At 46.3% G+C, this 26,508-nt stretch overlaps 1 protein-coding gene across 1 annotated transcript in view; it reads left to right on the top strand.

The window, feature by feature from the left end:
- Positions 1–26,508, top strand: part of TOP1 (DNA topoisomerase I) — a 210,528-nt gene that overhangs the window by 85,106 nt on the left and 98,914 nt on the right. Inside the window, exons 9-11 of the mRNA XM_085619113.1 lie at positions 2,345–2,460; positions 2,562–2,683; positions 10,168–10,290. Of these exons, the coding sequence (XP_085475239.1) occupies positions 2,345–2,460; positions 2,562–2,683; positions 10,168–10,290 (361 nt within the window). The remainder of the gene's footprint in view (positions 1–2,344; positions 2,461–2,561; positions 2,684–10,167; positions 10,291–26,508) is intronic.

Below are 26,508 nucleotides of genomic sequence, written 5' to 3'. Positions count from 1 at the left end.
AAGAGTCGACATGGCACACATCCCTGTGTGCCATGCCCACCACCTACACTGCCCTGGCATACATCAGCCACCCCTCTAGCTGGGTGCCCTATGCCAGTGGTGTGGGCACAGGAGCATGAGCCCTGTGCCCCTACAGTACCCAGGTCCATTCCTGGGCACTAAGTGCAGTGCTGCCATTTAAGAGTACATGGTGCTGAGAGCTCGTCAAACACGAACTCCACAGCACCATAATGGAAACACTGAAGACTGAGAAGTTTGGTATCAAACTTCTCAGCACATTAAATCCCACACTGGCATCAGTGCGGGTTTATTGTACCAAGCACCCCAGAGGGCATCTTAGAGATGCCCCCTGAAACTTAACCTACAATCCACGTCTGGTCTGGGAGGCTGCCTAGGCTGCCACACAGCAGACATGTTGCTGGACCCCTGGGTAGGAGAGCCCCTGCACTCCTGGGCCTGCAACAATGCACATACTGGGCGAGGTGCTAGGTCTCCTCCCCCAGGATGGACAGGGGAAGCTTCAAAGGCATGCTGCCTCTGTGAGCTTCCCCAGGTCACTTGCTGCCCCCACTCTGGTGGGAAGCCTGGCCGGAAACCCCAAATAAGGACGGGATGTGCCAGCCTGCCAACCCCACCCCTCAGGTGGGGGAGGCGAGGTGAAGAACATCTCCGGGCGCTCGCCATCTTGAAGATGGGAGGCCCTGCCCAATCAGGACTAGGCTACTGCCCCCCTCCCACAGGAGAGGGGCAGGATAGGGGGTGTACCCACCCCAGGGCAGGGACCCATTGGTCCCTGCCCTTTACCTACCTGTAACGCCCCTAAATCTAGTATTTAGGGGCACCCTGAACCTTCCTTCCTTCCTTAGATTCCGAAATACAAATAATCCAGAAAGATTCACGCTGCAAAAACGGACACTTCAAAGGCTGGGGGGGGGGGGGGGCATTCAAATTTCGAGGATTTTAGGAGGGGGTGGTTCTGTGGACAGAAGGCCTACAGGCAGGGTGGCATTCACAACTGGGCAGCAGCCCCAAAACCTTGTTCACCAAACATAGCAAATACCATATCATCAATGGCAACACTTGGCAAGACAACCCTTTTGAGAGAGGCCGAGAGGAAGAGGCCAACCTCCCAGAGGGGGGGGGGGGGGGGGGGGGGTAGATCAACAAGCAAGTGACTGGTTTGTCACTCAGCCTCACCACAATACTCCCTTTGGAGGCAGAATAGGGGTGGATTGGGAGGATCCTCGGAATGGTGGACAATACATTCAGACAACTGGATCCTAAACCTAATCAAACATGGATACTGCATAGAACTCATCATGACACTGCCACACAGACCCCCTGAAGGTAAGGAACTTCAAGGGACTGGAGCTTGCGCAACAGAGGGCTTCCAAAGAAAGGGTTTTCTTAAGGGATCACCAGTGACAAAGGGAACAATCTCACAGTGGATAGTAGAGAACTCTAGCATTCTTAGCAAACCTATCCATTGACATAATCTGCATGGCAGCAACTTGGTTGTCTCCTCACACCTTTACAAAACACTACTGCGTGGAAATCCAAATGGATAAGCATGCACAGGTGGGACAAAAAGTACTTCAACCCAACCTACCCAAGGAACGGGATTCCGCTACATAATATGATGCGCAGCAGGTTAATCCAGAGAAGTATTCATGCAGTTAAACGAAATGGTTACTTACCAGGAGGAGGAGTTTTGCAACTTTAATGATTTTCTGGATTCACATGACCCACCCACCTCCCCAGAAATGAGAGCGAAGCAAACTGGTGGGAAGCACAAGACGTTATCATATAAATGTTTTACAACGATTGAAAAACAGAGAAAGTTGAGAAAAATAATCAGACGATGGCGGCCATTCACAGGAACTTCCAAATGGTTACCGCCCACACAAAAAAACAATGTTTCTGGACCCAACCACTAGATGGTGGAATAATACACAGCATGTGAATCCAGAAAGTTCTTCAAGCTGAAAAACCACTCCTACTTGGTAAGTAACCTTTTCGTTTTGGGTCATAAACATCTATAATAGTGAAGCTTCAGTAGTAATTGTATGTAACCGCTTTCTCCTCTCATTTCCTGGTTACTAAAGCATTACAAATGTTACTATTGCCTATTTTGAAAGTATATATTTCAGGTTTCCAGCATTAAAAACTTTGGTTATTTTTTGTTGTTGGAAGGAATAGACTTTATTCAGATCTGCAGTCACTTGTTTGTGTTAATTGCTTTGAGTTATGTGCATGTCTGCGTAGCTTTCTTAATTTGTCTGCCCTAGTCTTTTTTTTCTTGACTTAAGTCTAGTTTGCTCTGAGCCTCTCTTTATCTTTAAAGGTGGGAGGAAGAGCGCCATCCTGAAGGCATCAAGTGGAAATTCCTTGAGCACAAAGGTCCAGTCTTTGCTCCTCCCTACGAGCCTCTTCCAGACCATGTGAAATTCTACTATGACGGTGAGCCGCAAGGGTCTTGTCTTTTGCATGGCTCTGATGAGAATGGATAAATGACTGCAACTCTTGAGCCGTAAAAGAACATGCCATGTGTGTTTTTTCAGGTAAAGAAATGAAGCTGAAACCAAAAGCTGAAGAAGTTGCTACCTTCTTTGCTAAAATGCTTGATCACGAGTACACTACAAAGGACATTTTTATGAAAAACTTCTTCAAAGACTGGAAGAAGGTATGCTTGGGGCCTTGCCCTTTACTTTGGGTGGTAGCCACTGTAGTTTTTGTTGTACTTTTTCTGTTTTCACTTTTTGTAGTATTTGTGGGCTATTAGCACGTCCTTTCTGGATGCTGTCTTAACAGCTCCCGCCATCTTTATTTAGAAGGTTTGCTCTGAGTGCTGTTGTACGTTTGTTTGTGTGGTGCTAATCTGGAGTTGCTGTAATGTGTAATTATACATTTTTATAATGGTCTAATTGCCAGTGATAGCCACTCTAAACACTTTATTGATGACCTGTCAAACTTGCTCCTGAATTTTAATTGCTCAGTAGCCCATTAATGTGGTTGGTTTTGGGTTTATACATCCAAGCAAGACCAGAAGCAGTGCTCAATATATGAAAAGTACAGACTGCTGTTGCATTTGTATAGCTCTTACTACTCCCGACGAGGCGTTTAAGCGCTTTACGCTGGCCAGCACGCTGCTCTAGAACTCCAGCTTAGTGGTTAGTTCATTATTATTTGTTTTTGTTGACTATTTTTGGATTAGTCTTTTGTGCCCAACCCAACTATTCCAAAGGGAAGGCTTTACCAATTCTGACACAATTCAGTTCTTTCTTGGTGATTGTTAGCCCGAGAATCTTCAAGAAACCTGTCAAAACCTATTTTATGGTTCTGCACAGTGTGAGAATGTGGCTCTGTATATACTGTTCCCAAATAGGTACAGTGTTCTGAGAAAGTGCCATCTTTCTTGCATGGTATGCCCCCACTTTTTGCTGAATGTACTTTGACTGAGTGTGCCCAGGGCCTATGTTCCTTCCCTAAAACCCAAAACGGCAAACCCTGGCCACATGTCAGCCCCTGGTAAATGGTACCCTAGGTACCCAGGGCCTTGTGACCAGGGAAGGGCTGCAGCACTCATTGTGCCAGCCTTGGAGGCCCTGTACCCTAACACACACACACTGCCCTTGCAGGCTGAGTGTCTGGGTACAAGACAAAACAGTCGACATGGCACACATCCCTGTGTGCCATGCCCACCACCTACACTGCCATGGCATACATCAGCCACCCCTCTAGCTGGGTGCCCTATGCCAATGGTGTGGGCGCAGGAGTCCTGTGCCCCTACAGTACCCAGGTCCATTCCTGGGCACTGTAAGTGCAGTGCTGCCATTTAAGAGTATATGGTACTGGGAGCTCGTCAAACACGAACTCCACAGCACCATAATGGCAACACTGAAGACTGAGAAGTTTGGTATCCAACTTCTCAGCACATTAAACCCACGCTGATGCCAGTGTGGGATTTAATGTACCAAGCACCCCAGAGGGCATCTTATAGATGCTCCCTGAAACCTAACCTACAATCCACGTCTGTTCTGAGGCTGCCTAGGCTGCCACACAGCAGACATGTTGCTGGACCCCTGGGTAGGAGAGCCCCTCCTCTCCTGGGTCTGCAACAATGCACATCCTGGGCAAGGTGCTAAATGTCCTCCCCCAGGATGGGCAGGGAGAAGCTACAAAGGCATGCTGCCTCTGTGAGCTTCCCCAGGCCACTGCAACCCCCCACTCTGGCGGGAAGACTGGCTGGAAACTCCAAGTAGGGACAGGGGATGTGCCAACCCCACCCCTCAGGTGGGGAGGCGAGGTGAAGCACATCTCCGGGCTCTCGCCATCTTGAAGATATGAATCTCTGCCCCATCGGGACGAGGCTACTGCCCCCCTCCCACAGGAGAGAGGCAGGATAGGGGGTGTACCCACCCCAGGACAGGGACCTATTGGTCCCTGCCCTTCACCTACCTGTAACACCCCTAAATCTAGTATTTAGGGGCACCCTGAACCTTCTTCCCCAGATTCCAAAATCCAAAGAAGAGCTAGAAGAAAGAGAACCTGCCCTGCAGCTGCTAAGAAGAGGAAGACACAAACTGCTTTGGCTCTAGCCCTACTGGCCTGTTGACCCTCGAACCTGCTCCTGCTCCAACCCGGCATCTCTTGTGGCCAGCAACCTCACAAACTCAGGAGGACCTGGCTACCTTTTGACTCTAAGCCCACTGGGACTCCCATGAGTAGAGGCTCTACTCAAAATCTACTTCTAATCCCTGGCAGCAGCCCGGAACCGCGAACCCAGCACACTCTGCACCCGCCAAGCCTTGCCTGTGCCGTAGTGAACAAAGACCACGAGGACGACCCCACGGCGACAGTGACCCCGAGTCGGCACCCACGGACCTCCTTCAACACTCCTGAAGAAGCCTGCAGCCTCAGAACCAGGTGCCCCCCCCCCCCCCCCCCCCCCCCAACCGCGATCAAGAGGGTAAGATTTCCCGACACCAAAAGGCACCCCTGCACCCGGCGCCCCGCGGCCCCCTGTGCCCAATCCCGGGGTACCTACCTATCCTCCAACTACCAAACATACCTCTATTAGTGGTGGTGGCACCTGAAGAATCTTCGTCCCACAACAGGAGGTGCCAGGATTTAGCAGGAGCAGGTTCGAGGGTCGACAGGCCGGTAGGGCTGGGACCAAAGCAGTTGGTGTCTTCCTCTTCTTAGCAGCTGCACGGCAGGTTTTCTTTCTTCTTGTTCTTCTTTGCTTTTTTCGGAATCTGTAATCTGAGGAGGGAAGGTTCTGGGTGCCCCTAAATACTAGATTTAGAGGCGTTACAGGTCGGTAAAGGGCAGGGAGCAATGGGTCCCTGCCCAGGGGTGGGTACACCTCCTATTCTGCCACTCTCCTGTGGGAGGGGGCAGTAGCCTAGTCCTGATTGGGCAGGGCTTCCCATCTTCAAGATGGCGAGAGCCCGGAGATGTGCTTCACCTCGCTTCCCCACCTGAGGGGTGGGGTTGGCAGAGGCTGGCACATCCCCTGTCCTTAGTTGGGGTTTCCGGCCAGTCTTCCCGCCAGAGTAGGGGTCAGAACCAGTGGGGGCCAGTTGCTGTGTACAGCAAATGGCCTGGAGAAGCTCACAAAGGCGGCATGCCTTTGAAGCGTCCCCGTGCCCATCCTGGGGGAGGAGACCTAGCACCTCGGATGTGCATTGTTGCAGGCCCAGAAGAGCGGGGGCTCTCCACCCAGGGGTCCAGCAACATGTTTGCTGTGTGGCAGCCTCTCAGTCAAGACTTTGATTGTAGGTTAGGTTTCAGGGGGCATCTCTAAGATGCACTCTGCAGTGCTTTGTACATTAAATCCCACACTGGCATCTTTGAGGGTTTAATGTGCTGAGAAGTTTGATACTAAACGTCCCAGTCTTCAGTGTTGCCATTATGGTGCTCTGGGGTTCGTGTTTGATGAGCTCCCAGCACCATATACTTTTAAATGGCAGCACTGCACTTACAGTGCCCAGGAATGGACCTGGGTACTGTAGGGGCACAGGGATCATGCTCCTGTGCCCACACCACTGGCATAGGGCACCCAGCTAGAGGGGTGGCTGATGTATGCCACGGCAGTGTAGGTTGTGGGCATGGCACACAGGGAGGTGTGCCATGTTGACTCTGTGTTTTGTCTTGTACCCAGACACTCAGCCTGCAAGGGCAGTGTGTTTGTTAGGGTACAGGGCCTCTAAGTGTGGCACAATAAGTGCTGCAGCCCTTGAGTCCTTCCCTGCTCACAAGGCCCTGGGTACCTATGGTACTATTTACCAGGGGCTGACATGTGGCCAGGGTTTGCCAATTTGGGTTTTTAGCGAAGGAACATAGGCCCTGGGCTCCTGATTGGCAGGAGCCCAGGGCACATTCAAAGTACAGTCTGCAATTCAGCAAAAAGTGGGGGCATACCATGCAAGAAAGATGGCACTTTATCACACACAGCCAAAGCAAATTATTGAGGTGTAATGGTTTTTCCTCTCACTGATGGTTTACCAGCGGTCTTTATAGCAGATTTGTGGCCCTTCTGCATGTAGATTTCAAAGAACCTTCTACTACTTTTCTGCTTCCCATAAGGAGAAACATGGAAAGGTGTACCCAAATGAAAGGAAATGCCTTATTTTGTATTGTCATCCCCAGGTTTTCTGACTGATGCTGCTCTTTTTTGACTGAGTGCACTGAGGCTTGCTAATCAGACCTCTGTGCTGGTGCCCTGACCCTAAAGTGTATGTTGATTGGCAATGTCGAACTTACCCATGAGTCCTTATTAAATAATACTCTGGTACCCTGGGAATGTAAATTAGAGGAGCACTGCAGGAAATGCAGCACTGGTTGTGCCATCCTGCGGGTCCCCCCAAGTAAAACAAGTTTCCCAATCCACCACTGCAGACTGGTAGAGCAGTCATGCACTGCTACCCCGACTTTGCCATTGACAGCAATGACAAAGTCATCCTTTTCCCAGGCTGTGAAAGTCACCCTTCTGGAAGGCTTACTGAGCCCTAAAGGTAGGGTGCATTATATGACACAGGCCGGACATGTGGTTTACATGTCCTGGCAGTAAGACTCGCTCACTAACCTTGTACTGTGGAAAGACTTGGTCGCCCAATTGGCGAGTACAGGGTTACACGCTGAACCCTCATCTGTCTTAACTCCTGAAAGGTGCGACCAAAGTTGGTACTCCAAGGTATCAAACAACTTGTTACATTAAGCCAGACTTGTATCAAGTTGGATTTAATGTAACTTGTTGCAGTGTACAGCTTTAGCAAAACTGCCACTTCGCTGTGCCTTCCTGGTCACACGTAGCCTGCTCCATGAGACCGCTTTCTGCCCTCCTGAAGAGACCTGCTAATGACTCCCAGGAAAGAGAACCATGAGGGATTACAGGCCAGGGACCTTTCACCTCTCTCGTGCCAATAGCCTCTTGTGTGGTGATCCCCAAAGGCAGTCTTCAAAGGTGAAGCCGCTCTTGAAGGGCATTTGTGTAGCACCGGGAATGGGCTGCCCCATTGTTGAGGTAAACCGACAGGCACGGGAGGCAGAGAGGGGAAACCAGTTGCAAAACCGTTTTCCCCAGGGGCATGTAGCCCTGAGGTAGCCTCACCCGCGGGTGGGCTAGTTAAGTCTGTGCAACCATAGAGGGGGTCTCCATCTTGGGAGTGGGCAGAATGGTGTATCTTGGGATAGCCAGATGGTTCACTTCATGGGAAGTGGACACCAGGTGGGAGGGAACCTGGTGGCCTATTGGCTACCAACCGCATCCTGCACTGAGGGCACTTATTGAGCATAAAGAGGCCCTGGCACACACACCTCGTATGTTAACTGACTCGTAAGGTGGACCGAATAGAGACTAAACTGCTTCACCGAGAGACCAGCAAAGAGAGGCTGCACCTGGTGACTAGCTAAGGAAGGGACTGATCCCGGAGCAGGCAAAGCTGTCTCCAGAGCCCAGTCAAGCCAAGAGAACACCAAGGGCCAGTCGAATGTCCACCTGTTTTTAGCACTGGGACACATCAGAAGCAGCCTGCTCGGGCAAGTTGGTAGCCCAAAGTCTTAAAGCCACTACCACTGCTGCGGTGCAGCACTGATGACCGAGACCCGACTCCGAGTTCGCTGAACCTAGGAGTGCTGTTGGAGAGATGCTGGACCCTCTGAAGGAAAGTTATCAGCCTGGGAATTACTTACCTGTGACCACGACAACAGGCGACTGGTTGTCCAGTGGCAACTGGACTTTGGCTAGACCGGAGAGGACTTCGTGGGACATCGACCCTGTAACCAGGACCCTCTCGCCATCTTCATGGAGCGAGGAATCCCTGCAGGAACATTCCCATCAACCGTGTCGCGTCCTTGGAGTGTGTTCAGCATTCTTCATTTGTTGCATCACAACCTCTCCATAGGAATCTAATGCAACGTGAATTAAGTTCCTAGAACTGTTGAAGGACTGCTCCTCCTATGAAGATCACTGTTTTTGAGAACCTAGCTGGTTCCCTTAACTAGTTCCCTGCCGCCCTAAGTTCTTCCAGCCGACTGTATTGACACTTACCCAAGTTTTCCTTGAAAGTTTTTAAGTGTCCAATTTGTTGACTTTGCCAATGCTTGTTAGCGGTTGAGTGAAACTGCATAGATTTATTATTGCTTGTAAAATCGAGGTCTCCAACTCCCGGTGAATCTTTATTCATTCTAGTGTCTTAATTCTTTAAAAAAAATAGTCTAATTTTATAAATTGGTGTCTGGCTTGTTGAGTGTTATGTCGATTATCATCGAATTGTTTTGGGGCTGGTTGAATGCGTAACACTTCGTCTGTGTAAGCCTTACTGCTCCGTGCCGTAGCTACGGGGGGTTGAGCTAAGGGTTTGATAGACGAAACCAAAGGGTCCTAAAGGGATTGGTAAGTGTATTACACGGTGAGGTTGCACTACCACACCATATAATGCACCCCATTCTCTCAGACCAAATATTTATTAATTCTTTTGGGTCTTCTGTTTGTAGGGATGTACAACTTGTGGGTTTTGGTTCTCACTAGACATGGACAGGCACATTGCAGACAATTTTGTTTATTCATTGTTTATTTTAACTTTGAGGTGCCGGTTTGTGGCATCTTCTTTTTTCATATATTGACCTCCCTTGTGTAAAACCCACTTTTTCCTCCCATCCCGCTCTCTCCTTACTCTTTTCCCAGCAGCAAATATAAGGGTCGGATGGTATTGAGCATAGGATCTTTGACTTTTAGGGAGATGTATCAGTAAAGGCCCTTTCAAAATGATAATGAAGTCATTTTAATCTTTCAAGAAATCCCTTTGATTCCGCCTATGGGGAATGGGACAACTGCTCCAAGCTTACCTGAAGCTTTTGTGGAGTCTGGTTGCAAACGTGATGCTGGCCCCTCTACGGTGATATGTAGGACAGGGTAATCTTGCCTGCCTTATTGAATGTCACCAAAGCAGGTTAAACCCGCTTATTAAATCTATACATTTATCAGTGGCAGAGCAGGGTGCTTAACGGAGTGTGCCCTATAACCAGATGTGTGGGGCTTGGTGGTAGTTTATTTGCTCAGGTGCGTTTGAATTACTGAAGCACAGGAAAGGCTAGTTTTGTAGGGCCTCTATTCAACTGAAGGGAAATCTGTGGCATTGTATACTGGTCTTCAAGTTACTGTACCATGGGAACTAACTATAGCAATAATACAGAAATATTTGTATGTCATCACCTGTTGTGATTTTCAAGGGAGCACTAATTTTCACAGCAGTGCTTTTGAAGCTTTGACAGATTGCTGCCTTAATATTCTGGTGTCCCATTTTCTTCTGGTAATTTTCATTGTATTTCTTGTTAAACTTTGAGACTTTAGTATAGCCTAGTTCGTAGTAACAATGCTTGTGTATGTTCTCCTGAGTGATTTTTATTCCTTAGCATTATATTAGTCACACTCAGTTATCTGAATCTCCTATAAATGTGACTGTTTTTGGAACATTTTCCTGCACATGGTTCTTTTAGAATCTTTGCGATGGTCTATTCGAGACCTATAAAAGTTAATGTCCCTACTAGGGAATAATGGTTAGTTAATGCTCTCAATATGATTGACTTGGAATGACCTCATCATAGAAGTCCACCTCATCGTTTGCTAAAGAACACACTGACGTTCTCCTGTTTCCTCTACAGGAGATGACTGCGGACGAAAGGGAAGAAATCACTAACCTTGGCAAATGTAACTTTAATGAAATGGGAGCTTACTTCAAGGTGCAGTCCGAAGCCAGGAAACAAATGTCCAAGGAGGAGAAACTGGTGCGTATAGAACTCTAGAGTGTCTGTGGATCGCAAAGATGTGCAATATTAGTCGTAATTCAAATGTTATAAATAGTGACTCCATCGTTGGTGTATAGTTGCATGTAAATGTATTTATTTTGCACATAGTTAATAGAAGTCATGTTGTAAAATATTTCCAGCTGTTGACCACTTGTCATATTTACAATTCGTTTGAATGCACAATAGCAGCACAGTACATGTTTTCTACCATACTGGTATAGACCAAGCAATTATTTGAGCTTGGGTAAGAGCACTGTGAGTCTATGCAACACGTTCAGAAAGGCTGCAGGATACCCATAGATGGAGGCAAAAAAGGGTCTGCTTTAACTGCCAGGTGACTATCTCGTTGCTTCAGTGGCTCTAGGCTCCAAGGATCTGTAGTTCATGAGCAGCTATCTTTTGAGTTCATCTGCAAAGACCTTCAGTCCTCTAGTTATTGTGGGATTGTGCAGGTCTTCTTCCCAGTGGGTAGTCTGCCTCTCTCCAGCTCACAGCAGCTAGGTTTTTGAGGGACCGTATCTTATTCCCAGCATCGATGGAAAGTGACCATGATCCTGATGGATTAAAAGAAATAAGTATAAATAAAAACCAGCTCTCTGCTAATGGACACTGTTTCCGTGATGCCCACTTCAAGGGAAGGAGATGTAGCTTAATTGTCAGAGCTACCAACTTTAGAACCAAAAGTGCAACACTTGGTCGGTCTGCTTTTTGATGGGGAACACTTTTTTGGTCCACAAGGAGACCAAATGTCAGGAAAAAAATAATAAGGAGACATAACATCAAAGAAGGCCTCCAGGCACTATCGGCCATGGACTCCTTTCAGAGGCAACAAAAGCTGCCTCCCCACCCTGAGCATTTAAAGCCGTACCATCACCAGTAGTCTTACCACCAACAGGCAGGGGTACTCGCGTGCCTCATACAAAGGCAGTTGCACCAGAGGTAAAGGCAGAGGCACTCCCAATAAAGGAGCTTCTGCCACAAAACACTGACTTGTCTCATTCCCACCAATTACACTACACCTGTAGGAGGAAGACTTCAATGTTTCTTCCTCTGGAAGAGCTCGCGTCGGACCGCTAGGTTCCAAATATAATGCGACACGGCTACTAAGTGCCGAACACTTCCATCTTCTTGAAAAGGCTCAAACGCCCCTTATTCAAGGTGGGGGGGGGGGGGGAGTCACCACAGCTGCTACCTTTAAAACACTAAGGTAAGGGGGTGTACTCCCATACTTTCTGATTCCCAAATGGAGCCTCTCCCCAGGCTCCTCAATATCCGGCCCTTCAACAGATAAATCCGTTCTGAGGATTCCTGCTGCCGCAGCAAGAAGACTTCATGACCTCCCCGATCTGAAGGTACCAAGGGCACTGTGGCCAGGGAGGGCCTCTAAGGTCTGCAGCACTTATTGTGCCACCCTTGGAGGATAGAAGATATATATATATATATATATATATATATATATATATATATATATATATATATATATATATATATATATATATATATATATATTATCGCACTTGAAAATTAGCATTTAAAAAACCTTAGAAATTCACAGAAAAAAACATAGGTTTCAAGGGTGTTAGTTAGCTGGCCATTTCACTCATACAAAACCATAGAAACTAACTAACTCGCGCGCCCGCAATGCACTGCTGATGTCACATATTGCATCATTCATGACGTGGTCAGTGACCTCACTGATGACATCATCCACTTGACAATCTGATACACCTCATCTTACACTAGTATAACCTTTCATCACTCACTGTAAAATAGAGTACCATATTTGAATCCATTGACACACCAATACCAGTTTCTACATACGCACTCACTGATTCCTAAGTCTACACACGCAACTCCCCATTCAACAGAATAATTTATACATGCAGTCACTAATTATGAGAAAGTGGCTCTGTATATACTGTTCCCAAATAGGTACAGGGTGTACAGAGTCCACAGTCCCCAGAGGCTAAAGTTAGATATAACCTTACTCTCTAAAGTGGTAGCTTGGTCGAGCAGTAAGGCAGTATCAGAGGACAGTGTAAAGCATTTGTTGTACACACTCAGTCAGCAAATGGTCTCACACACTCAATAACTGAACTATAAAAAATATATGCTTGTTTTATTTTAGAACCAACAATTGGAGTTAAAATATACTTTCTCAGAATGAGATGCTTTATATAAATACTTTTGCAATATGCAATTGACTTTTTTAAACCGTTACAAGTGGTTGCAATAGGCAACACTATTTTAAACACAATAATGCATTGACTTCAATGGAAGTTTCATGTTATTTGCCACAAATTACTTTTAGGATTACTTTTGGAATTCCAGGACTGGATCCTAGATTCAGTCCTGGGGCAGTACTTGGAATCAAGTGATAAAAGTCGACTTAATTACTGTGATGATTTGTAGACATATCTTGCTATTTTAAAAGTTGACACTTAGAAAATATTTCATAGAAAACAGTCAATGATTCCCTATGGCAGAAAATTCAAGTTACAGGTATAGTATGTTCTTGTTACTTTTGTAATCCAGTACTGGATGCCTAGACTACGTACTGGGACCTTTATCCAAAACAGGTAAGTAATTACGTTTTCAGATATTATACGATTTTTAAAGAATATTTAAAGATTGCAGAAATTGACACTTAGAAGAAATTTCACAGAAAAATAGTCAATGATTTCCTATGGAAGAAAATTGGGTTACTGGTAAGTACAGTTGTAAGTAGTTTTCAGAGTCCGTGCTGGGCACCAAGATCCAGCACTGGGAGCTCACCTAAGAGCAGGTGAGTATTTTCGTTTTCATTACTCGGCTGATTTTTGGTGAATATTTTTAGTTTTGAAAAGTCCACACTTAGAAGAAATTTCAGGAAGAAGCCAGTCAATGTTACCCCATGAAGAAAATTGAGTTATCGGTTTGAAGTAAGTATTCGACTGGCAGAGTTGAGGTTTTGGGCATAGATTCAGAGGTCCCCCAGGGTCAGGTAGGTACAGTTGGTTCACACCCACCGGCACTAGGGCGGCCGGGTGCAGAGAGAGCTGGGCCCAATGTTATCCTAGCACCTTGTTCTGAGGCTGCAGGGTTCTTCAGGAGTGTCGAGGGAGGTCCTTGGGTGCCGGACTCGGGGTCACGGTCGCCGTGGGGTCATCCTCGTGGTCTTTGTTCACTCCAGCACTGGCCAGGCTTGGCTGGTGCAGAGTGTGCTGGGTTCGCGGATCCGGGCTGCTGCCAGGGATTGGAAGTAGATTTTGAGTAGAGCCTCTACTCATAGGAGTCCCAGGGACTTGGAGTCAAAAGGTAGCCAGGTCCTCCGGGGTTTGTGAGGTTGCTGGCCACGAGAGATGCCGGGTTGGAGCAGGAGCAGGTTCGAGGGTCGACAGGCCGGTAGGGCTGGGGCCAAAGCAGTTTGTGTCTTCCTCTTCTTAGCAGCTGCTGGGCAGGTCTTCTTTCTTCTAGATCTTCTTCAGATTTTGGAATCTGGGGAAGGAAGGTTCAGGGTGCCCCTAAATACTAGATTTAGGGGTGTTACAGGTAGGTGAAGGGCAGGGACCAATGGGTCCCTGTCCTGGGGTGGGTACACCCCCTATCCTGCATCTCTGCTGTGGGAGGGGGGCAGTAGCCTAGTCCTGAGAGGGTAGGGCTTCCCATCTTCAAGATGGCGAGAGCCCGGAGATGTGCTTCACCTCGCCTCCCCCACCTGAGGGGTGGGGTTGGCAGGCTGGCACATCCTCTGTCCTGATTTGGTATTTCCGGCCAAGCTTCCCGCCAGAGTGGGGGGGTTGCAGTGGCCTGGGGAAGCTCACAGAGGCGGCATGCCTTTGAAGCTTCCCCATGCCCATCCTGGGGGAGGAGATTTAGCACCTCGCCCAGGATGTGCATTGTTGCAGGCCCAGGAGAGCAGGGGCTCTCCTACCCAGGGGTCCAGCAACATGTCTGCTGTGTGGCAGCCTAGGCAGCCTCAGAACAGACGTGGATTGTAGGTTAGGTTTCAGGGGGCATCTCTAAGATGCCCTCTGGGGTGCTTGGTACATTAAATCCCACACTGGCATCAGTGTGGGTTTAATGTGCTGAGAAGTTTGATAACAAACTTCTCAGTCTTCAGTGTTGCCATTATGGTGCTATGGAGTTCGTGTTTGACGAGCTCTCAGCACCATGTACTCTTAAATGGCAGCACTGCACTTACAGTGCCCAGGAATGGACCTGGGTACTGTAGGGGCACAGGGCTCCTGCTCCTGTGCCCACACCATTGGCATAGGGCACCCAGCTAGAGGGGTGGTTGGTAAATGTCATGGCAGTGTAGGTGATGGGCATGGCACACAGGGATGTGTGCCATGTTGACTCTTTGTTTTGTCTTACACCCAGCCTGCAAGTGTGTGTGAGTCAGTCAGTGTGTGAGTCAGTCAGTGTGTGTCAGTCAGTGTCAGTCATCCATCCTGCTCAACAGAGAAAATGGCACGTACTCCGGATCGGTATGCATCAGGCTTGTTTATTACATTTCGGTCTCCCACGACCCCGCAATAAAGATGCGTTTCACCTGCACAGCAGGCTTTATGAATCTACTTTGGCGCCATAAAATCTATATATAGCCCTCCTCTCTTGCACAGGCACTAGTAAGCATAGAGAAAAGACTACATAGGTTAATCCACATCACGGAAAAAACACTAAATGCAAGTTTCAAAGGTAAAGTGCACGGTGCAACTAATTAGAAAAGAGCAGCCTAATGCAAAAAAAAACCCTATTGCTAAATAATGAAAGGTCTCAGCCTGGAAAGAAAGCATATACAAATTTGACTTCCTAAATTGAATTGGAAGATTATCATGGTTGTCACCAAAGCTCTCAAAATTATGCAGCCCAATCATTAAAAATATTTTGAACAAACTATAAAAGGACATGCTCATTAATGCATACACGATGGTCCGAAATCCACATATTGCCTCATTTACCTAAAAAAGAAACGCATTTCCCAAAATCACAAATGCGGCAAACATGGCATGATATCGAAATAATCACATATTCTATTTATCATCTGGAACTTATTGAAGAGAACAGTCTTATGGTAATTCCACGGGGCTCAGCTTGCACCAACTGAGTGCACTTGTAACCTGAATATTGGCCTCCGAACAGTGTATACTCGCTGCATGAACCACAAGATCCAGAATCCCCTTTGACGGATTAGTAAATCAAAATCTATGCAGAAATTATTGCAATAGTTCCAAATAGAAATAAACCTGTGACTTGTTAATGCCTAAAATGTTGTTCCATAATAGTGCCGCTATCTTAATGTTTAAACAGAAATATGGGCAACAGTTTTCCAAGCTTCCAGTGCGAAGAGCATGATAATGTGCTTGAATTCATGGACAGATGAGGGGCCGGAGAAGACTGAAATATAAAATTGGATACGCCACACCGACCTCACCATTTCGCTGTCATCATCCACCCTGCCCAGTCACCAGAATGCCACGGTATATCTGGTAAGGAATTTCTTGATGCAGAGTGCCGATATGCGAGCTGGCAGTTGAATAACCGCCCCGCCCTCCAAGCCTCCACGTCAGTCATCCTAAATCCGCTGCCCGGTTTGGTTATCAAACTTCTCAGCACATTAAACCCACACTGATGCCAGTGTGGGATTTAAGGCAAAATGCACTCGGAGGGCATCTCAGAGATGCCCCTTGAAAAACGACCTAACACTAGTGTCCTGGCTGAGTGGCTTCTCGCCAGCTGCCACCACAAGACCGGTTTCTGGACCCCTGGTTCGAGAGCCTGCTGCTCTTGGGGGTCTGAAACGATGAACATCCTGGGACGAGGTGCAAAGCCTCCTCCCCCAGGTTGGGCAGGGTCCACCAAGGGGAAGCTTGAAAGGCTTGCCGCCTTTTGTAAGCTACCCCAGCCATTTGCTGCTTCCAGCAACTGGCCCCCACTGGTTTGTCTCCCGTGAGCACTGGATTTGCTCAACAGACTCTGGCCCTGGCCAAATCCACAGCCTGAGTTCGAGTGGCCCAACACCACAAGGAGGTCTCCCCGGCAATCCTGACCTGCCTCGAATCTCCAATCGATGCCTGCAGCCCTTTTCTGGAGGACCTCTCTGACCGCGACCAGAGCTGGTAAGAAAACCCAATGCCTAAAGACACCCCTGCACCTGACATTCCAAGGCCTTGGGTGCCCAACCGACGGTGTCCCTGCATCCCCACACATCCCAACTTCCCTCTCCAACCAGTGGTCACCTCTAGAAGATCTTCACCCCAAGCCTACAGTATTTGTTGCAACCAGAGAATCCCCAGTGAAATCAACAAAGCACTCGATGCCAAAACAGCACCCTGCACCCAGCCGCAGTCTGTTTCTGAGCGATGTCACCTGTGTGGAGTCAACCTTTTGTTTCTTGAAGGAGGACAATATCTCCTTTAAGCCTGTATACATAGTCAGTGATTTTCTTTTATTCTTAATTGGATGGTGGATGATCCGTTTCACGTTTAGTGACTGTCTTAATATTGTGTGTAATCTGTCATTTGAACATCTGTAGGAGCGTGTTGATCCTAACTGCAAGGTAACTGAGTTGTGCGACGACTTCACAGAGGAATCAAGGTCTCCTTAGGTATGTTAAGATAGATGTAGTACGGACCTATTATAGTCAAAGTGGTACCTGCTGCTTAATAGATAAATATTTGGTTGAACTCCACTGAATGGGTCTCAGTGGGTGTAATCATTCGAAGAGTACATTGTAAGCAATTTGGTTAGTGTCTAGTGCAGTAATTCGGATTCACATTTGTGATAAAGTATAAAAGGCAGAGCATGCAAAAATACAAATAAAGTAGCGTTAACCAACAATCCCTCCCCTCGAGTAATCTCCTCCCCATTAGGTACGCAAAAGGCATGGCCATAAGAGGAAGAAGATGCTCCTCCAGGGAAACAAATACTCAACAGTAGATATTACAAACTTTGCTTTTCAGTGAGGAAACCTATCACTTGTTATACTGATTATTTACCTATTTTGAACTATGATCAAAAGGTTTGCTAACTAGGATGAGTAAATTCTACATTGATATGTAGCTTAACTCAACAAGGTATTCACAAAGTATCTATTCCTCAATCTATGCTGCTAGATGTAACTTTAAGACGCTTATACATTCCTACATTTTGGCAGCATCATAGGTACATATTAAGATGGTAACCACAGTCAACTACAAGGTGTTGCTTGTTGTCCTGTAATGGGTACATTGTTGAACAATTAAATTTCCACTCCTTGCATGACAGTTGCTAGTTTGAAGTAAGCCGATGTGATTTGTCACATTTTTCTTATTAACCATTCATACGTTAGACATAGTTTTTCAGTTCAAAGTCTTGCGCTAGGGAAGAGCTGCAGTCGAAGTAATTTATAGCCGCTTGAGTCTGTGGTTGATGAGGCACTGCTCAGTTAGTGAGCTATCATCTGGTTCTTGTATCTGTAGACTTTATTTTCGAGGGATCAATCTCATCTTTTTCGTCCAATTATTTTTTGAGTGTAGTATGGTCATTGAAGATGTGTGAGGTGCCCTGTATGGTTGCCTGATATCTAACAGGGTATACGAATGAGAACTGGCTATTCATTGCTTTGTCTGGGTGGTAGGGCTAAGAATCCCTTTCTGGGCTTGACTGTGGATTTAGAATAGTCCTGGGAGACCAAAAATGTGTTGCCTTTCCATTGTATGTGGTTGTTTCCTCATGAATGCTAAGATTTGTTCAACATGTTGATAGCAGAGGGGTTTGCATACAATGGACCGTGGGTGAGATTGGTTATGAGTATTCCTCGTAGGGACTCTATGCGCCCTTTCAAATTGGAATTTTCATTTTTCTTTTCCATAATATTGTATCTGTCATGAACCATTTCTCTAGGAAAGGGATGCAGGCGCATTCTGTTCCCTCTTTCAGGTATATAAAAATGTGAAGATTCCCTCATCTACTTAGATCATCAGGTTTCGCTATATCTTTAAGTGATCTGATGGCGCTATTTAGAGCAGAGATAGTTTTCTGTGTTTTGTTTTCAGCATCTTAAAGGTTACTAATTCTGTTCTTGGTCTCAGCGATTCTGATTTTGATTTGTTTAATGTCTTTGCGAATGGTGCAGATTTCATTCTGCATAGTTTCTGTATTTTCTGTAGTCCACTTAGCCAAGTTGTGGATGTCTGCCAGTTTCTTTAAGATCATCTCCATTGTAGCGTTTGTCATTCTTGCTCTTGATTGGTGAGTCTGGATTTGGTTGGTCTGTCTTGATCCTTCTCAGGTTCTTTATTCTTCTTTTCTGCCATGATTTGTGTTTTTGGTTTTCTGAAAGGGCTGGATATTATTGCCTTGGTAGGTCTTGTTTACTGTACTATTTACATGTATGGTAGTTTGTCGGTCTAGCGATTTGAGATGTGGTTCACTTCATTGGACTATTGTGGGCAGTGTTGTAAGGCACGGGCCAATTTTCAGGTTTTGGGTGCTGGGCCAATGCTCCTTAAGTTGTTGGCGCACTCTTTCTATAGGTATTCAGCCTCTCTTAGTATAGTCATGCCATTATTGTCCGAATTCCTTGAGTTGTTTATTGTGTATTGCCAAGATAACCTTTTTACCCTGCTGAGACGATTTGGTTTGGTGCCTCTGCGGAGTGTTTGTCTAGATTTGTCACTGTTGTATGTTTGGTATGATCAGGCATCAGAGCACTTCCAGTAAATATTCACCAGCTGAGTAGATTGTCGATGCTACTAAATAGTTGATGCTAAGGAATTGTTGATGCTAATGTCAGTTGGGTTTCCAGACAGTGGCAGTCAGTAGCAAGACAATAAATAGCTAGTTAGTGGGCACAATGTCAAGCAACAGCAGAATGCAAGGTAACAAAACTAGTGCACACCAGGCCAAACGTAGGATTGTGACCGGCGTAATCTGTGTTTGCTTGATCTTCACTTTAGGGAACTTGTTGTTTGTGCTGTTGGACGACTTGGATTGTATCTAGCTAGTGTTGCCAGCGAGGTAGTTTGTGTAGTTGCTTTTGTGTCGAGTATCCTGAACGTTTATAGGGCTACATCAGTTACCTCCATTCTAACAGAATGGTACTTGCCCTTATTTCAGATTGGCTTCTAAATAACTTGTTTGCCATGTTTATCCTCCATGTGGACTGGAAGGCGGTGTGTATGGTGACTTGTGTCCTGTATCTTGATTGCTTTTAGGGCTACAGGGGGTCATTGGCTTCTAGTAGAGCGGAACTGGTCCTAAGTTGCCACACAGACAGTGCCCAGGATGCCCAGAGTATCTTTTTGTTCGTAGGTTTTGGTGTTCGCTTTTGTTCTTTTATCCCATGTACACTTGTATTATGGTCACCAGCAGATCACTAGCATTGTATGCAGAGCTTGTTGCATTATAGGGCTGCAGCGGGTGGTGCTTAGACACACAGCCATTTTACGGGTATTTATTACTTATTTTGCTATCTTCTTGAAATTGTTTATCACCATGCTCATGCAAGATTCCTCCAAGTGTGGGTTTGATTTTTAATCGGCAGTTTGCTTTACAAGTTTTTCCTTTTGCATAGTGTTATAATATGCTTGTGTGTATCCTGCTTGTTGCTCTATGAATGCTAATTGAGTGATAAGGCTGCAGCAGGTCATGTTAATCGTCATTTTACGGGTACTTCTCCTTTATTTCGGTGGTCACCTCGACTGTTTATCGGCCTGTACATTCCGGTTTTACAATAATTTGCACCTCTCATTGATGGCACTGAATTTGTATTAATCAGTGCTTCTTTCTCATACTTCTTTGTGTTGCGTTCTACCATGTTCGCGGTGTACCAACGAGTGGAGATCAGGCGGCTGCCATTTTAATTGCCCAGTTTGCCTTGAATCGCTCCCAGCCATGTACATCTCGCTTGTCCCCCCAAGCCTTGGGACAGCACTGGTGGTCCTATTAATATAACTCTGCTTCTGGTAAGTTCCTAGGGTTGTTTTTGTACTGTGTAGCTGTTTTTCTTAGTTTGTGAGCACATCGGGGACTCTATTATTGCAGTGAATATTGCGATGAGTGCTGTGGTGGCTCAGTGAAACTGTTGTTTTATGTGGTGTCTCATGCATTTGCATTGCGTTGTAGGTGGTTTATCATTTTGCAGTTTCTGTGCCCGGTGAAGGGTAGATAACGATTGCTTGGGTTAAGCGCTAGCTGGCTTACGCTGGTTTTTGCACCGGCTGGTTATGGAGTTGACATTTTGGATTTGGCCCGACTCATGCTTTGCGTCGACAATGCATTTATTATTGTGTTTTTGGTTTCTCTTATGCGTTGCTTTAATTATTTTGCTGCGAATACTTGTTAACACACTGGAGCTCCAAAAGAAAGTTTTTGACCTTGGTCTCACTTATCCGCTGTAAGCCCTGTAGCCCCAGTGCCGCATCCTTTAACTGGAAGCAGCACAAAGACCTGAGAGGGTATCAACCGACAGTATCCTCCTAGGCGAAAGTTATCAGCAGCCAACGGATATCATGGTGCTCGCCCTTTCGTTGTTTCCTTGATATAGTCTTTCTTAGTCTGTAAGATTGTCGGGAGCACCAACTTCTTTTCGGTTGAAAGGTTCCCTGGAGCGGAGCTGTAGGCTCAAACTGCAATCTTCCTCACTCTCGAAGCCCCCCCCCCCCCCCCCCCCCCCCCCAAGTGATACTATTTCTAACATGCATTGTGATTGGCTTTGTGACTGTGTTGCCGTGTGAGTGGCTGTATGGTAGTGTGAGAGTGGCTGTTTGGGTTTATAAGTTGATATGTGAGTAGCTGTGTAGGTGAGTTTGTGGCCGTGACTATATTGGGGAGCGTGGGTTTGTCAGTGGCTGTATGGGTGGGTGACTGGGTGTATAAGTGACAATGAGTGAGTGTCTGGCTGTGTAAGTGGCTGGCAGTGTAAGTGGATGGCTGAGTGAATGGCTGTTGGTTAAGTGAGTTGGTGTGAGCGTGGCTGTGTTGTAGAGCAAGTGTGTAAATGGGTGGGTGAGTGACCTGGTGTGTGTGCATGCTTGTATGGATGTATGAGTGGATATGTGAGTGGTTGTGTAAGAGTGTGAGTGGCTGTATTCGTGAGTGGGTGTGTGAGTTGATGTATAGGTGAATAAGTGTGTGTCTAAGTATCTGTTTGGGTGAGTGTGTGGTTCTAAGTATTCACCATCCCATACTGGGGGAGGTGTGCCAAATCCCATCGGTTTTATTGGCGTTACACTGAAGGCTACTGTGCTGCATTAAATGGAAAATGGCTGTCTGGCATGAATTTAACTAGCTAGAAGCATTCGACGTGGTCCTGTACAGGGTTAGAAGAACCTGCATATCATCCGCACAGGATACAATCTGCCCACCAAATGATTCCACCAAAAAAGCAGGGGGGGGGGTCATATAAATGTTTGAGTGCCTGGCTAAGTGCATAACCTTGTGGGACACCCAGTGTCAGAGCTTTGGGATCGTAGCCAAAGTGAGCCATCCAGACAGATTGGATACGGCCTGTCAAAAGGAACCGAACCATGCCACCGCTGAGCCACCTATCCCTATGTCCTCAACCTTTATAAAAGAATGGTTGGGACACCATGTCAATAGCTGTCGATAGATCAAGAAGAATTTGAGCAACTTGCTTCCCCTGATCTGCCGCCAATCATATCGGATTTGTGAACTCAACCAGGGTGGTTTCCATGCAGAAATGGGAGCGAAAACCTGATTGGGATGGGCAAAGCAGCTGGCCGATCTCCACATAGCTAGATAGTTGGTGATTAATGAGCTTTCCAAGAATCTTCCAGTAGGCGGGTAGAAGGGAGATAGGCCTAAAATATATATAAAAAAATTATCTGTCAGCAGATGGTTCTTTCAGAAGTGGTATTAACTGATCATGTTTCCAACTGCTTGGCACCATTGCCGATTGAATGGAACAATTTAATCATGTGTTTAGACTGGGATTGATGACCTGCAGAACGATCTGCAGACAACTGCAGAATGCAAGGCAGGATGGTCCTCAGGTAAAACCTTCCAGGTCTTGTTCATTCGCCATGAGGGTGAAGGGGACAAATTCTGATAGTGAGCAGAACGTAGTCTTAGGAGGGCCAGTGCTACCTTCCAGACAAAACTGCGGCCACAAATGTCATAGCAGGACATACAGTTACAAGTTTTAATGACAACATGATTTTTGTTGGAAAAATCAGATAATTACCCACGCAAATTTTGGGAGGCCACCAACTGCTGAGAGGGCAGCAGGATGGGAGAACTTTCTTTACTATTTTAAAAACCTTCTGCACTTTATTACCTGACTGAGTAATTTTGATTAGAAAATTAGGTGGCTTGCGCATTCTTATTGGTACCATGGTAGTCACTCAGAGCTTTTTGTAATAGATTTTATCAGAGTGGAGATATCCCGTTCTCCACTCATTCTAATTTATTACAGTACTTGTGAAGAGCCCCGAGTGTCATTAAACCATGGACAGAAGAGAGCCTACTTGTATGAATGACTGATTTCTGAGTTTTAATAGCTGCAACAGAGTATGCCATTTGCAGTATCCGAGAGTTGACAGTTAGAATGTCACCTCCTTAATTTTGGCCTGGTTTCGTAAAGAATAGACCCCACAGCATAGCTCTAGGCTTTATTACCCAGTTCTTGTTGGGAACACAAGGTAACAGCCTCCTAGACGCAGGGGACACGTCAATCTTCCTTGAAAAGATGATGGAATGATCAGACCAGTCAAATCTTCAAATCAGTGACCAATACCTGGGTATTTGAAAAAATGAGGTCGTGAATGTGGCTGGCCCTCTGAGTAGTCTGATGGACAAGTTGTTTCTGATTCCACTAAGCTATACCCCCGAGAAACCGCTTGAATTGAACCTCAGAAATATTATCTATGAGAAGATTCTAGTCACCCAGGACAGTAAAGCTAGAAAATGTCAATAGAGATTGAGAGACTTTCATCCAAGGAAGAAATGAATCCGCCAGCGTAGCTTGGAAGGCAATAAATTAAGTCACCTGCCAGGGATGCATTGGCTGATGCAGAGAGACAGAAGCCCAACAATTCAGCCCCGATTAGATTTAACATCTCAAAAGTGACATCTAAGACTCTTTAAAAGCAATGGCCACACCCCCTCCTATTTTCACATGCAACATAGTGTAGCCTTCGGGAATTGCAAAAGCAATATTTGGGTCTGAATAGTCATCCATGTTTCAGTAAGAAAGAGCATATAAAGCTCCTCCTCCCTCAGCAAGTCAAAAATATAAAGGGCATTTTTATGCAGCGAACCTACATTGATTAGGGCAGCTCTAATGCGTATAGGTTCTGTGGAACCCAGGGACTTACCAGACACAATCTGGATTGCCACCTGGGCCAATTGGAGAACAATCAGTGCATACATGTAAAAGGCAGGCAATTCAACTGGGTCAGGCTCAGGTGGGGGGGGGGGGGGGGGGAGAAAAATATGCGATCCCTCAGCTGGAGAAAAATGGGCAGCATGGCTAGCACTAAGCGCAAACGGAGTAGATTTCTCAAGCCTTGCTTTGAGGCTTCTGGGCTTCTTGGCATCAGCATCAGTCATTGTGGTCATCTACAATGCAAGGTGCCATATGTGAGCTCTGCGGTAGAACCTGAAGTCTTAGCACAAAGGTAACCTATTGAATTCCATCCAGGTTTCAAGGAAGACTGCAAAAGACCTATAGTGGGTCTCAATAGCAGCTGGACCGGTGGCAGATCGCTCTCACTACCCCACCCAGGGCTTGGCGTGGGGACCGATGTATTGCTGCTGGGAAGTGGAGGTAACCTGTCTGCCGAGATCTAAGTCAGGCCCTTAGTCTCCGGAGCTGAAATATTGGGTCATTTCCCTGGGCGTGAACCACATCTTGGGATCTTTAAACGCCAGGTTGACTAGCTCAGCAGATGCTACATATAGGATCCTGAATGACTGTCTGTTCTAAATGCGACGGAGGGCATTTTCCAGCAGCAGGGTGAACCCTGGCTAGATCTTTTCGCCACTGACATGAACTTACAACGCTGGGATTTCCTGCAATACATTCTATATAGTGACCTCCTGTATGCTTTCAGTTGCTGCCTTTCCTGTCCAGAGTCTAAAGATGATCCTGAATGACCGGGCACAAGTCCTTGTAGGCCCTTCTGGGCATGCGCATCTGTACTCTGATCAGGCTACTGCTTCAGGAGTATTTGTCACAGCAGGACAGTGCACCAGAGCCTGCACCTCCATGCATGGAGATTGAGTGGCAGATGTTTACTGTGTTCGATCTTCATCCTGGGGTTGTGAAGGTGATCCTTGCTGCTTCTCTACAAAGTCTGTCTACGCTTGGGCAAGTTTGTAGCCTTGTGCGGCACCCATAATACTGACCCATTGTTGGCCAAGCTGTCAGATGTTTCATTTTATCCCTGTTTCAGTAAGCATTTGCTGTGGGCACTGTTAAGTTATTTGTCAGGACTTTTTAGGTCTCTGCTCGAAGGCTGCGCTTGCGCAGTCTCTATCCGAGATTTAATGACTTGGAGAAGAGGGGCTTGAACCCGCCCCTCTTCTCCCCTGTTCTCCATTGGCTGGCTTCTTGAATGCTGGCCAGTCATTGGAGAAGAGGTCCGTCATTCCGATTAGGCCCCGTCCTTTTCGGATCGGGGGGCGTGTTTTTTTCAAGAAGTCTAATTATCTCCTCCAGCCAATGGCAAGAGGAGATAAAAGCAAAACACGCCCCCGAATCCGAAAACGCCACTGCATTTCTCCGAGGCATTTCTGCTCTGCCTCGGAGAAAGGCAGTGGTGTGCTTGCCTTTTGCTCTGCCTTGTTCAACGGTGTCTCAACGGTGAACTCTTCAAAAGCTGTTTACGAGAATTACTTCTCTGAAACTCCCAGTATATTTCAAATACTCCTTTACCTATACGGAATATGTATACAATAAGAGTACATTCTTTTTAAAGGATAATTAGCCTGTGTGTGTTGTGAAAAGTCAAACATGATTTCAGTTTCATTTATCCCAGATTTGACAATGAACAAGCCGGGGTTCTCCATTTTCAAATACTACATGTTGAAAGTGTTTTTTCGTTCAATTCTTTATTCTCATTTTTGTAGGCATGATTGTTTTTTAAACTATGTCTCCAGATAATTCAAAGCCACTCGTGGTTTGTGCAATAAAAATATGTCCATGAGTTATTTTTTCAAACTTAAAAGGGTAAAGTTATATGTGCCTGTTAAAAGCACACCTTTAAGCAATGAGCCACAGGTGTGTGTTTTTTGTTTGTGGCAGTTTTATGTTGCGCGAACTCGACTCGAAGTTCTTGGAGTACTTTACATGAGCACCAGTTACATTACATACATTTTTTTTAGACACTGGGAGATTTAAGTGATTTACTCAGAATCGCAGGATCTTGAGGTGACGCCGAGACTCGAACAGAGTTGTTCCCCAGCTTCCAAGTCTGCAGCTCTGGCCCTAACGGAACATCACCCTATTAACCTTATAAACATAGATTATTTCTTTGTAACTTTGAATTTGTATTGTACGGTGAAGTGACTTTGTTATGTTTTATTTTTGTTTTCAATTTTTATTTTTTCAGCATATGCATGCAATTCCCCCCCAAATGTAATAATAATAATAATAACCATCACCCCAGCAGCAGACCAAGACCATTGTCTTTGCCAATGTTTGTTTTGTTTGTAGATTTTCCGGAAGTCTCAGTGCAGCGAGTTCGCGTGGAACAAAGACTGTTTGTTGTGTGTTCGCCCCCGTCTCCAGTGCGAGAGGGGTGTTTCGAAAATGATAGTCCTGGGTCTCCCTTGTACGAGGCTGTAACTAAACTTCAAGCCACAATAATATGCAATGCCTCCTGCTGGGTTTACACGTCACAGCAGCCCAGGGAAGGCCGCCTGGAATGTGTAAGGTGCTCCTCGTTGTGTTTTATTGGGTCGGGCTCGGACTAACGTGACCCCGGGTGTGCCCCCCTTGGAAGCAGTGACACGGTGAATCGTCGCGTCTGGGAGGGGGGGGGTGGGGGGCGGTTCTGGTTTGCAAGTGAAAAGAACATGCACCTTTGCTGCTGTTGTCGTTACTGTAGGCGCTGTACAGTCACACACGTTCACAAATGTATGTGCTTAATGAGCACAAGGTTCTCACCACTTTCGTGTCTGTAAGCATTGAGCAGTGTGTATCACGAAGAAGTGTGGAGTATAGACTGGAGTCATGGTCTGTTTTATGAAGAAAAACAATTATATGTT

This window comes from Triturus cristatus, chromosome 7 (genome assembly GCF_964204655.1).
Source record: "Triturus cristatus chromosome 7, aTriCri1.1, whole genome shotgun sequence".
Taxonomy (NCBI): Eukaryota; Metazoa; Chordata; class Amphibia; order Caudata; family Salamandridae; genus Triturus; species Triturus cristatus.
Note: the sequence above shows the minus strand (reverse complement) of the source record. Positions and strands in the feature narration are given on the sequence as shown.